At 40.5% G+C, this 13,214-nt stretch overlaps 1 protein-coding gene across 1 annotated transcript; it reads right to left on the reverse strand.

The window, feature by feature from the left end:
- Positions 1-4,810: 4,810 nt before the first annotated feature.
- LOC130135284 (uncharacterized) lies at positions 4,811-9,106 on the reverse strand. Its single transcript, XM_056304023.1, has 3 exons — positions 8,777-9,106; positions 7,301-7,474; positions 4,811-5,115 (listed from the first exon to the last, which is right to left on the reverse strand). Exons 2-3 carry the CDS (start codon positions 7,454-7,456, stop codon positions 4,825-4,827), a joined length of 447 nt encoding a protein of 148 aa, XP_056159998.1. The 5' UTR covers positions 7,457-7,474; positions 8,777-9,106; the 3' UTR covers positions 4,811-4,824.
- Between the last annotated feature and the right edge of the window lie 4,108 nt (positions 9,107-13,214).

Raw genomic sequence — 13,214 nt, forward strand, 5'->3', positions numbered from 1 at the left:
CTCGCTTTTGAAGGTGTTGTTTTCATTCGTGGAAAATGTTTTCCATGACTAGTTAATTCTTGGTTGTTGATTTCATGAACTTAAAAATTTACATAAACATTGCATAGCTCAAACAATAAATTACTAGTCCATTATGAAAATGAACCTCATACACATATTTATTCATAGTAAAAATTCCAGCTATTTCATATCTTAATGATGGATAATAAAAATTAAAGCATGTACCATGGTTTGAACTTGCACTTTTGTTTTGGTTTCCACAAAGTTGAATCGAATGTGACCACAAAAAGGGTTATGTTAAAATTCGAGTTCGTCTATTTTTGGGTAGCAAAGAAGTACTTCAAGTTTGTCTTTGAAATCAAATTGTAATGATGTCTATGCAGCTACGCACAAATACAAGAAGATTTCCAAAGTGAATATCATAACGATCAGGATGTTTCCTTAATCTTCCAAGAGTGCAGATAAATGATATAAGGTTAATACCACGAAAAACCCTAAATTGGTACATCTGTGACACATTTACTCTAAACTATTTTTTTTATCACAAAAAACCCCAAACTGGTACACTTGTGACAATTTTACTCCGAACTATTTTTTTGACCACCAAAAATCCCAAACTGGTACATTTGTGATAATTTTACCCCGAACTAATTTTTTAATATTATTTTTTATTTTTTCGAATTTTTTTATTTATTTTTTCTTTTCTTTTTTTCCTTTCCTTTTCTTTTTTTTTTCCCTTAATCTTCTTTTGGCCGGTCACCGGCCCGGCGACCAGCCAGAGGTGGGGGTCGGTTAGGTCGGCCCCGCTGGCCGCTAGCGAGGCCGACCTCGTCGGCAACTGGCGAGGTCGGCCTTGCCTGCCGTTGGCGAGGGCTTGTCCTCGCTAGCGACATCGAGGCTCGGCCCCGCGGCAACTGGCGAAGGTAGCCTCGCCCGACCCTGGCGAGGCTCAACCTCGCCAATTGCCGGCGAGGGGTTGTCCTCGCCGCGAGGGCTTGAACTCGCCGGCGCTAGCGAGGACGACCCCTTGCTGGCAATTGGCGAGGTCGAACCTCATCAGGGGTGGGCAAGGCCGACCTTGCCACTTGCTGGCGGGGCCGAGCCTCGTCGTCGTTGGCGAGGATGACCCCTTGCCGGCAACTGGTCAGGTCGGCCTCGCCCAGCAATGGCGAGGTCGGCCTCACCCAGCAATGGCGAGGTCGGCCTCGCCAGCGGCCGGCGGGGCTGACCTGCCCGGCCAGAAGAAGATTAAGGAAAAAAAAAAGAAAATAAAAGAAAAAAAAATTCAAAAAAAAATTAAATTAAAAAATTCGAAAAAATAAAAAATAATATTAAAAAATTATTTCAGGGTAAAATTGTCACAGGTATATCGGTTTGTGGTTTTTGGTGGTCAAAAAAATAGTTCGGGGTAAAATTGTCACAGGTGTACCAGTTTGGGATTTTTTGTGATAAAAAAAATAGTTTGTGGTAAATGTGTCACATGTATACCAGTTTAGGGTTTTTCGTGGTATTAACCCAATGACATATCCCTAAATTTTCTATTTTACCTGAAAATGAAGAGAAAGCTTAGCAATATCTTAAGTAAAACACCCTTCCAAAACATTACTATTTACCTCTTTCCTTGGGAGGTTCATATTTACAAGTAAACTACAATTGAAAGAAGTGTAAATTAGGCACGTGTTAAAAACCCAATACTATCATATAGTTCATGTAACTTTCCTATCAAAAGAGAGTGAATAAGACCGCGTTTGGTTCAGCATTTGGGAAAAGCCTTTGAATAAATACAAATGACTTTAATCTAAAGGAGTTTAATGAAATGCAAAGATTGTTTGGTAACTATAATTGAAAAAAACACTAGGAAAGCAACTCTCATAGAAATGCCATTTGCTAGAAACACAATTGAAAAGTCTTTTAGTGCAATCAATTTACTCTTTTTAATTTTAAAATTGTTTAAAATTGGAAAAAAAAAAAGACCGCAACTTTTTACAATTTGAATAGTGAAAACAATGTAAAAGAAATGCATGAACAAATTTATAAATAAAAAATCACATGCCTTTTCTGGCTAAAAAAATCATAAGGGTCATAACTATAAGAGGGTTATTCTATCACGTAAACGTGTTATGTTAGAAGATGTATTATCATGTGAAGCACTGGCCCCTTATTTACATCATTAGGGTCAACTCTATATCCATAATTGGGATCCAATGAGACGGATAAAATCATAAAATTTCAAATTCAAGATGTTTTGAGGAGGACAAATTTCAACCATGCACTGGATCAGAACAATGGCGGGTTGTTGCGCAAACATATATATGCTTTTGGTGCTAGACAAACAAATTCAGACAATTCGTTACAACTTATATGTAATAACTAATGGTAAATGATGTGCACAACACTCACCGAATACTTGCTCCATAAATCCGTGTATGAAGAACTTTTGACGAATATCTCTATAAGTATAATGCCAGTGACAATAGCTTCCCAAAAAACTTGCTTACTCCCAAAATAAGATAGTTGTATCCATCAACAATTCAACATCAAAACATAGCGTTGTTGATACTAGAAGGACCGGTGAACTGTAAAAGTCCCAAAGACACATTGCTGGTGCAAATAAAGTTTGCAACTTGATCCCACCCTATGTAAAAGTGCAGGCTCATAACACAAAAACCAAGAAGCTGCACTAAGTCGGGATAGCTAGTTTCATCATCTCAAAGTCAAAAGCCATCCTCCATCTTGCTCATTTTGCCATGTGCCCTCCTCCGACTTTCTTTGATCCCCGGAACTTTTCTCTCTTAACTTGTCCATGGCAACCTGCGCCTCATGGCAGTCGATCATACAAAATGCCCCCAAGTGGCTGCAACACAATGCAAAAATTTCTTGTCATTACTTTGACTCTATATAGTTTTGGACAATGTGAAATTCAAATCGTGCTCCATAATATTGGCTTTCCTCTCAGACAGGTCAAACATGTTTACTAGCACAACAAGAGCGAATTAGAACTTGATACATGTAAGAAAGAGGTGAAACCCAGTCGCAGATGTGAGTATTACAAACAGAAAATCCTAAAGTTCTAGACTTTTGACCACCAAACTGACTACAAGCTTAAAGTGGCAACGACAACAACTGCATACAAAAGCCATCCATCACAGCAAGCCCATTTTTTCCATGCTTATGCAGTTCAGCACAATGAAGAAACGTGGTGGTCCCGCAAAGGAAACCAAAAACATACTCTAAGAGAATCTCTAATTGCTGCACAAATCATAAATCGCCGGGTCTCAATTGAAGCGGCCACCACCAAATGTTATCAATCCCAAAAGCCAAATAGAAGTTCACATCATTTTCAATGCCCAGATCAAAACGTGGAATTACAGGGACTCTTCCCCCAGTTAAGTTTCACAGGTAAATTACAGTGCAATCAGAGGTCGACAATGTCATACTAAATGCAAGAACTGAAAAAACAAATCTGGCAACTGCAATTTGAGCAACTTATAGATCATTCCGGAAGAATTTCTTTACTCCTAATGAACAGGAAAGGCTACAAATCACAGACAAAAGCCAATCGAAAAATGAACATGCCAACCCAAATTGCAGTTTTACACCCAACAATGTCACGTGAAATTGAATTTATAAAAATACAAATAAACTATTAGATGAATGTGAAGTGCCAGGGCAGGGTTGGCCTCTGACAAAGGCATCGACTCCACATTGGAAATTCTTGCTGTCAAAGCATCGCATTTCAACTTCATCTACCACGATCGGAGCAAGCAACACATACTCATATTCATGATTATAAGGCGAAAAGGAAACTTCGACAAGTTATCAAAATTACACATCCCTTGGAAGAAAGGGCATAGTAGTCCACACCAATTGGGAAATCGCAGCACTTGTTTAGAATGAGCAGTGTAGTGCTCATCCAAGTTCAGAAACCTGGATCTTCTTTGGGTACACATGGCAACTTGCCAAATAGTGAAAATTTTTATTCTTTTGTTCCCAGAATCAGTTTGGGAATAGAAATCCGTTTGTTTAATTTTTTATTTTGGGCACAATTTTGCAAAAAATTGTTCCTAGAATCAGTTTTGGAACAGAATCAAAAAGCAAAAAAAAAGTAGCTTCTTGATTCTGGGAACAAAATGAAAATCTGTTTTTTTTTCTTTGTTTTTCTTTTTCTTTTTCTTTTTCTTCTTCTTCTTGCTGGCGAGGGTCCCGCTCGCCAGCAAGGGTGAGGGTTGGACCCTCGCTAGGCGGCTCGCGGCCGTGACAGCGAGGCTTCGCCCAGCCAAGGCGAGGCCGACCTCGCCGTTGCGACCCAGGCGAGGGACCTGGGTCGCAACGGCGAGGTCAGCCTCGCCTTGGCTGGGCAAAGCCTCGCCTAGATCTAGCGAGGCCGGTCGCGATTTCGCCCAGATCTGGCGAGGCCGACCTCGCCGTCGCGACTGGCGAGGGCTGTGACACCCTTTCCAGCCCTGGCCTATGGCCGGTTGCCGGTGCCGGTGACCGGCCACAGCCAAGGAAGGGAAGGGGAAGAAAGGAAAAAAAAGAAAAAAATATTAAAAAATTCAAAATATTATTAATAAAAAGAAATTTTGTGTAGTTACCAAAAGCATTTCTGTTCTTTTTCTATTCCGGGAATGAAAATTTTGGGCCGTTACCAAACACCTTCAAATACTCAGAATCAGTTTCTGGGCACAGAATAAAAAAAATCATTTCTGAGCAGAATCTGTTTTCGGGCACAGAAATTTTGTCATGCGCAACCTTCATATGCTTTTTTAAGGACAACTCTTCCAAAGGATAATCGAAGATAACTTCAGCATTTTGGGAAGCTCTTCAATAGCTGTGCACATTTCGGCTCACATCAAGTAGTTTGGAAAGATCAGCGGCTTCAAGATGTTTTTGTCCACGTTGTGCATGGAAATCAGCCTCGATAATCATCTTCTCCAGTGTAAGTGCATCACCAAGAAGAAACTTAATTAGGGCGAGCAGATGTTTCGACCCAAAACTAATAGCAAAACCAATGATCTCCACCCTCTTGAGATGTTTTGCCAAACATTGAAAGTTCCCCTTCCGTGACCAAAAATCTTCGTTAAAACGTTCTATAGATTCCTCGTCAAGCTTAAACTGCACATATATGGATACCCCATTTAAGAAAGAAGCTTCACATTAGATGCGGATCCATGGAAAAAAGAATTCGTTGCCTCACTAAAATTTCAAACAAACAACTTTCATTTGTCCACCTCAAATAATAGTCAGTTTTACTTCATATCGAGTCTTCATCAATTTGAGCTCTTAAACTAGTCTACACAGTAAAACATCTTCTCTTTCAAGGCACTCATCACTAATTCATTAGTTCAAGATCCTAACCTTACATGGGAGCAAAAGAATCTCCAGTATAACACTGCAGTTACTTTAGAACATGAACTAAAATAGCTTAAAACGGCCTTGGATAAATGTCGGGTAGACTAAGGCCCCATTTGGTTCGGCATTTAGAATGTTTATTGGGAGAATGCAAATACCTTTAAGTGAAAGCCACTTGGGGAAATGCAAGTGGCATGTGGTAAAAAATCATTTGAAAGCCACTTGGGGAAATGCAATTGTGTTTGGTTATTTTTTTTTTTACAAATGGGCTTTGGGAGGTTTTCTTTTAAAAGTACCCTTCGCCGGCTCCGGTGAAGGGCTACAGCCGCCAGCAAGCCAGATCTGGCGCCGACGGCCGTCGCCTGACCTCGGGCGATGAGGCCTGAGGTTGTACGACATCATGCGGCCGTTGCCTGAGGTCGTGCGACCGCAACCTCAAGCGGTCGTCGCCTGGAGTCGCGCGACCCCAGGCGGCCGTTGCCTAAGGTTGTAACCCAGGCGGCCGTCGCCTGGGTCGAGCAAGCTCGCCGGCCACGCTTTGCTAAAGAAGATATCTTTTTTTTTTTTTGGGAACAGTCAGCATTTGCGGTATGCTGATTGCTTCCAAATGCTAGCATTTAGCATTTGGAACTCCAAATGTTGAACCGTTTGGTTCAGCATTTTGGGAATGCTCATTTGAGGCCAATGAGCATTCCCAATGCTGAACCAAACGGGGCTTGTTAGGACGCGAATGGTAACCATTCTGCTCCAAAAATCAAATTCTTGCTAGAAATTGATTTCTGGAATTCTTGCTAGAAATTGATTTCTGGAATTCTTGCCAGAAATTAATTTCTGGAGGAGAAATATGTTTGATAAAACATGACTAATTCTGCTTCATAAATTGATTTCTGGAACAGAAATCTGTTTTGATTTGTCGATTTTTTTTCACCTAAAAAAATTTAAATTTCACTCAAAGTGGGTGGCCACATGTATTCTAAGCCATTCTGTGAAGTTTTAAAATTTTTTATTTTTTCATTTTTTTGGGCACCTCAAAAAATTTAAATTTCACTCAAAGTGGGTGGCTAAAGGTATTTTAAGCCATTTTGTGAAGTTTTGAAATTTTTGATTTTTTTTGGGCACCTCAAAAAAATTAAATTTCACTCAAAATGGGTGGCCACATGTATTTTTAATCCATTATGTGAAGTTTTGAAATTTTTGATTTTTTTGGGCACCTCAAAAATTTAAATTTCATTTCAAAGTGGGTGGCGCGGGTATTCTAAGTCATTCGTGAAGTTTTGAAATTTTTGATTTTTTTATTTTTTGGACACCTAAAAAAATTTAAATTTCACTCAAGGGTGACTACATGTGTTCTAAGCCATTCTGTGAAGTTTTGAAATTTTTGATTTTTTTATATTTTTTTAAAAAAATTCACCAAATTTCCTATTTTCCCGTAATCTGACTTTTTTTTTTTTCTGGAAATTTTTATTAATTTTTCTGGAATTTTTCAATTTTTATGCATTTTCTGAAAAAAAAATTAATGAGATCTCAAAATGTGTTGTAATGGCCATGAAAAAGAGAGAAAAGAGGGAGAATGCATTCTGGAATAGAGAAGTTACAAAAAGTAGCTTCTCTTTTTCTTGCCCAAAACTCATTCTGGAATCAAGAATACATTCTGGAATCAAGTATTTTTAACAAACGCATTTTTATTCCAAAATGCAAAAATTGCTTCAGAATGCATTTCGAAAATTTTTTAACAAACGCATTTCTGTTCTGAAATGCATTCTGGAGTAGAATTTCTGCTCCAGAATGGATTCCATGTACGCCTTAGTCATGGGAAAATTTCATTTGCTGGAACAAATAAGAGTTTCAGATTGATCATCTTTACGTGCTTCTAAAGTTTTAACTCATTCATGCAACGAGGAAGTCAACACAAGAAGTGAACTGAAAATAATATAGAAATGTAACTAACCGTCAATGGGCGAGAGCGAGTCCGGTGTATGACTAATATTTCCAGGCGCCGTGAACTTCGTAGCATGCATGCTATCCCGGGAAGTTCCCATTGACTAACTGGCGCGCGTAGTATCAAATTCTGATGTTTTGACAATGGACATGGCACTCCTTCCATCTCCAAAGAGGACAGAATCTTACCACATTGAGAAAGCAAAACAGAAAATTAGTATTTTTGTTCTTGTTTAACATGAATAAAGAATAACAAAATTACGGTTCATCTAGATACAATATCCTCTGACACAGTCTCCCAGTCAGGAAAAGACCAATAAGGATACTACGGCTTCGTTCGTTTGGCGGAAAATATTCTTTTTTTGGAAAATATTTTCCCGGAAGTCATTTTCCTGGAAAATGTTTTCCCGGAACATAATTTTCCGGTGTTCGGCGACCAATATGAAAAAAGTTTCGGAAAATATTTTCGCGCGGCGACCGGCGGCGCGGCGGCGGCCGGCATGACGGCCAACGTCCGGCGTCCGTCGGCGGCGGCCGGCGGACCAGCGGCGGCAGCGGCAGCGGCGGCCGGCGACCAGCGGGCGCGGCGGCGCGCGGCCAGCAGCGGGGCGAGGCGGCGGGGCGGCCCGACGGCCGGCGGCGGCGGCCGGCGACCTTAGTGAAGAAGAAGAAGAAGAAGCTCCGGAAAATGATTTCCGCTTTTGAAGAAGCGGAAGTCATTTGCCGTAAACAAACTATTTTGTGAGGGGGAAGGAAAATATTTTCCCACGGAAAGCGTTTTCCGCCCCTCGAACACCGGAAAACCCGAAAAATATTTTCCAGGAGAATATTTTTCGCCAAACGAACGGAGCCTACATGTAGAAATGAACAAGTGAATCTCTTTAAGAATCAAGACTATTTACATAAAACTTGTGATACTTGAAGGATCTGAAAATTCTAATAGTTGGTCACATGAGACAGCAAACCTAGTTATCGACTGCAAGTTCCGAGAAAATCCATCCATTGCCATTCTAAAATATTGTAAGAATACTCTATAAGGTGATTATGGGACATCAGCCTAGTGTGACGAGAGAGCATGACCCAGGTCTAGCAACCTGGAAAATGCAACCTTTTCAAATAATATCTTCATGCATTTATCTTATGCAAATCAAACATCTAAGAGTGTTGCGGTGAGTAGCATCCATGATAATTAGAAATATCTAGTGGCATTCGGTGTCCCTAGTTGAGTGATCCCAGATCCATTTATTTGAAATTAAATTGAGGGAAGAAGCTCCAAGGTTCACCTTATGTTCTTACGCAATAATAACTCGAAACACAAAGTTATGAATCATCCCACTCACAATGATTCCCCCAGACGAAAGACTAGAATGCCACAGGGAGCTGAGGTCTCTCAACCCGGGGCAACATACAGCACTAAATGGTGCCCATCACAGACACCATTCAACAAGAGTACACCTTAGAAAGGGCAAAAATACTGAGCTGGTACCTGCAAACACCAATCGCTAATGGTGATTGTAGAAACTCCGCACAGCTTCTCAAGAAGTACCTTAAACAAGTGGCAGCCTTTCGCGTCACGAGGCACTGAAAAATCTAACTCGGCTTCCACCAAAGAAGATATGTCGTCAAGTCTGAACACGGAACGAAGATGCCAAACCCCCAGTACCCGTAGCGACAGCAAATGCGGGGCCCAAATTTTCTCAAAGTTAGATAACCAGCCACTAACGAGTATTAACTCTTTCACACTCGTCGAATCTATAACAATGTTCTTGATGCTCCTGCAATTGTGCAACTCAAGGGACCCTAAAACAGGACTTCCCCTGACTTCCCCTAACCGATTCTCCTTGCTGACCAACAACTCCGCGACCTCTATCAACTCTGCTGCTTCCTGACGAGCCCGGTGCCAAAATCTCGACGCCAACCAGCCGCATTGACGAAGCACCAAACCTTGCCACTTCAACTCGAACAAATTCAGTGCCGGGAGTCTTCAAGTCTGGTCTCTCTATTGCACCAGTGAAGTTCCTAAGCGAGAATTGGCGGCCCTTGAAGTTCCTTTGGCGTGTAGTCCAGCAACAGCGATGCAAGCCTTTGAAGTCTTCTGACGATCCTGACCCAATCCCGGCGACTTCTTACCCAGGGTGTTTCATCCGCGATCGTCTCCGGAGTCCATTCCATATCAATGTTCTCAACACAGAGAGATGCCAAGAGTTGATAGAACAGAGAAGCTTGAAGCGGTGGTTTTGTTTTTTGTTTGATGTTGTGGGAAGCAAAAGTGATAAAAAAAAAAAAAGGACAAGAAGACTCACAGCAAAAAGAGCTGAATTTGGTTAAAAACTGGAACGTGGGATGGCTTGGTCAAAATAGAAAACGAAAGAATTTTCTTTTGTGTGCAGGTGTGATCCGTGAGTGAAGTGGCGAGGAAGTTCTGAAGGAGTGCATTATCAAAAACTAATTGGATCCATCTGCACATTACTCTTCAATCTTTGATAATCATCTTTATGCAAGAAGAATGATATGACCGCATCACATGGTTTAGTAATTTGCGAAACAGCCACAAAAAATCCCAATCTGTGCCCACTATGTCAATTTACCCTGACCTTTTTTTGTGACATCAAAAACCTCAATCTATATCCATTGTGACATATTTACCCTAAACTTTTTCTTAAAACCCCAAACTGGTACTTATGTGACACGTCAGATGATTTTTCAATCAAAATAATGTCATTCTTATTTAACTTATTCCGCATGACGCCATGTCAATACAGTTTTTTTTTCGACGTCCATATAGGCAAATTTTTAACGATACTCATTGACAAAACCTCGACGGAGAGTAAAAGTGTCACACAGGTACAAGTTTGAAATTTTTGATATCACAGAAAAAATTTTAAGATAACCGTGTCACAGTTAACATAATTTAAAATTTTTTGTGACTTTTTCCTTAGTGATTTCAATCGTCAAATAATAAGTACCATCGGCCATGTCATTATATAAATGGAATGATTTTTCTCTGCTAGGTATATCCATCCTAGCTTCGATGATCAACTTCTCCAGCACAAATGTACATGCTGCAAACCATGATGACGGACATCACAATCAACAATTTCCACTCTCTTAGTAAGATTTGCTCCAAACATGATGCTTTCATGCCGCGAATGTCATGATCCGTCTTCATCGGATTTATGAGCTTGAGGGAATGAATAGGGTGATTTGCTTCCTGAGAGGATGCCGGTGATTCGAAACCTCTTGACCATGACCGAGGTGCACGGGCCAAGACCCCGTCTACAAAGGCACAGAAGGCTTTGATCGGCTAGCAAGCGTAAGCATCCTGGTGCACGAAGCCGCCGAAGAAAAGGAGGTAGGTGGCGATAGGCCAGGTGCATCGCCACCGCTTGGAGAGGACACATGTCTTAACAATGTCTTCAATGCGCAAGAGGGATAGATGCAGCGTAGTATGGCTTTGGGTTAGGCGAATCGTGAGGATAAAATGGTCAGGGTTCTCACTTCATTTCGTTTCAAATGAGAAGAAGAAGAATGCGGTTGGCTTTGTTTTTGCACGGTTTGGTCGTTCGCCAGAGAATTTGCCTTGGATCATGCGGTCGGCAAAGCTCTCGGCCACGGATTTTCAGTTCTAGGGTTTCTGTGAATTCTACTGCTAAAAGTTTGAAGTCGGGGGGGTTTTGTAGTTGGAGTGGGTGCAAGCAAGTGAAGGTAAGATCAAATGGTCAATTGTTAAATTGACAGACTTTCACAACCGTCGAAATAAAAACCAGGGTTAATAACACGGAAAACCCCAAACCAGTACACATATGACAAATTTATTCCAAACTAATTTTTTTACCACCAAAAACCCTAAACTAGTACACCTATGATAAATTTACCCTCCGTTAGTTTCCATTCAATTTTTCCGTCAAATTGCTGAGTTGGATGACACGTAATAGTTGAAGGGTGTACCAGTTTGGGGTTTTACCCCTCCGTTTGTCAAAGGTTTACCAATTTATGATTTTTCGTGGTATTAATCCAATTTATCACAAGTGTACTAGTTTGGAGTGTTTGATGGTCAAAAGTTAGTTTAGGGTAAAATTGTCACAAGTGTAGCAGCTTTGTATTTTTCATGATATTAGTGCTAAAATTTATCCGTCGTCAACTGTTGGGTAGCCCGCAATAATTGTGTATTTTAAATCCTCACGAAACTAAAGAATGAGTCCTAATTTTAGGTTCTAGTTGATACTTGATGTTCGCAACTTTAAGTAATTGTTTTTTTTTTTTTGGTAACCTAAGGAACCCCCGCACGGCCGACAGCCGAGGAGTAAACCCTGGGGGCGACACGTGCTAGCCACCACACACGTGCCATCGGTTAAGTCACCCTGCGGCGCCCGGGATTCGAACACTCAACCTTTTGCGAGAGGAAGAGTGCGCGCTCCAGCAGCGCCACTCAGGCGGGTGGTAACTTTAAGTAATTGTTCCTCCTTAATGATCCAAAAAACATATTGGACTCCCAGTTTAAGAGAGAAAAGTGTCAAAAAAGTCTTAAACCTTTTGCATTGGTGCCAATTTAGTCCAAAACCTTTTTTTTTGTGCCAATTCAGTTCTAAACATTTTGCATTTGTGCCAATTTAGTCCTAAACCTTTTGTATTGGTGTCAATTCAGTGCTAAATCTTTCGCATTTGTGCCAATTCAGTTCTAAACATTTTGCATTTGTGCCAATTCAGTGCTTCCGGCTAATAGTTATTCACGTGTCGAAGGATTAAATTGACACCAATGCAAAAAGTTTAGGATTGAATTGACACAAATGCAAAAGGTTTAGGACTGAATTGGCACAAAAAAAAAAGTTTAGGACTCAATTGGCACAATGCAAAAGATTTATGACTGAATTGACACCAAAAAAATGTTTATGACTAAATTGACACAAAATGCAAAAGGTTTAGGACTTTTTTGACACTTTTCCCCAGTTTAAGGTAAATGGTATTTTGGGATTATATGGGGCCTTTGGGCTTTCTTTGTAATTTTGCTCTTTCCTATACGGTATAAAAAGACTATTGGGGGTCATACATTCATAGCCTACAAGACACCAATCAAATATACACTGCATGTGATTTTGTATTTCCACAATCAAATAATATAAATCGTCTGTTCCCAAGCTATTATCTCTTGTCAATTTGTAAATAAACAAAACCAACTGTAAAACAAAGAAAGAGGCATTGTCAGGGTTCCTCGCTTTGTTTCGAAGGAGAAAAAGAAGGAGAACATTGGCTTCGTCTTGTGCAATTCAATCGTTCGCTGAAGAATTTGTTTTACCATGATTTGACCCCAATTGTATCAATTGCAAACAAACTATGTTTTGAATCGAACCAAAACTAAAGATGAAATCTTATTCTTGATTTCATGAACTTACAAATCAACACAAACACGGCAGAGCTCATACAATAAATTACTATTCTCATAAAGAAAATGAACCTCATAGGTAGGAGTGTGCAAAGAAACTGGAAATTGTCCGGACCGGACCAGCCCAGAAGCAATATAAATGCTCTCACATAATGCCTCTTGCACAATGCCTCATTGTCCAACCTACTTTAGCCATGTTGATGTCAACCTCCGCCGGAATCAATACATCTCCTAGTTGTCGAGTGAATCTCAGCAAAGAACAAGCGCAGTAGTAGAATGAAACTATGGCATGGTCACTTACCATCCGTATTGCAGTCTGAATGAAACTGATAAGTCTTGCATCAATTCCAAATGAAACTCACAATTTTTAGTGTTCCTTGGGAGAGGCTCATAGTAATCTTTGATGGAAGACATTGATCCCATTTGTGGCCATTGAAACTGCTTGGACCATGCCCTTCTTGTGTTGGTGGACGAGGTCCAAGGTAATACTTGTAGAGATTGGGGATAGATTTCATGGACCAATTCGAGAATCGGATTGGAATAG

Source organism: Syzygium oleosum, unplaced genomic scaffold, assembly GCF_021117445.2.
Source record: "Syzygium oleosum isolate NSW1041296 unplaced genomic scaffold, Sole_v2.1 Sole_v2.30, whole genome shotgun sequence".
Lineage (NCBI taxonomy): Eukaryota > Viridiplantae > Streptophyta > Magnoliopsida > Myrtales > Myrtaceae > Syzygium > Syzygium oleosum.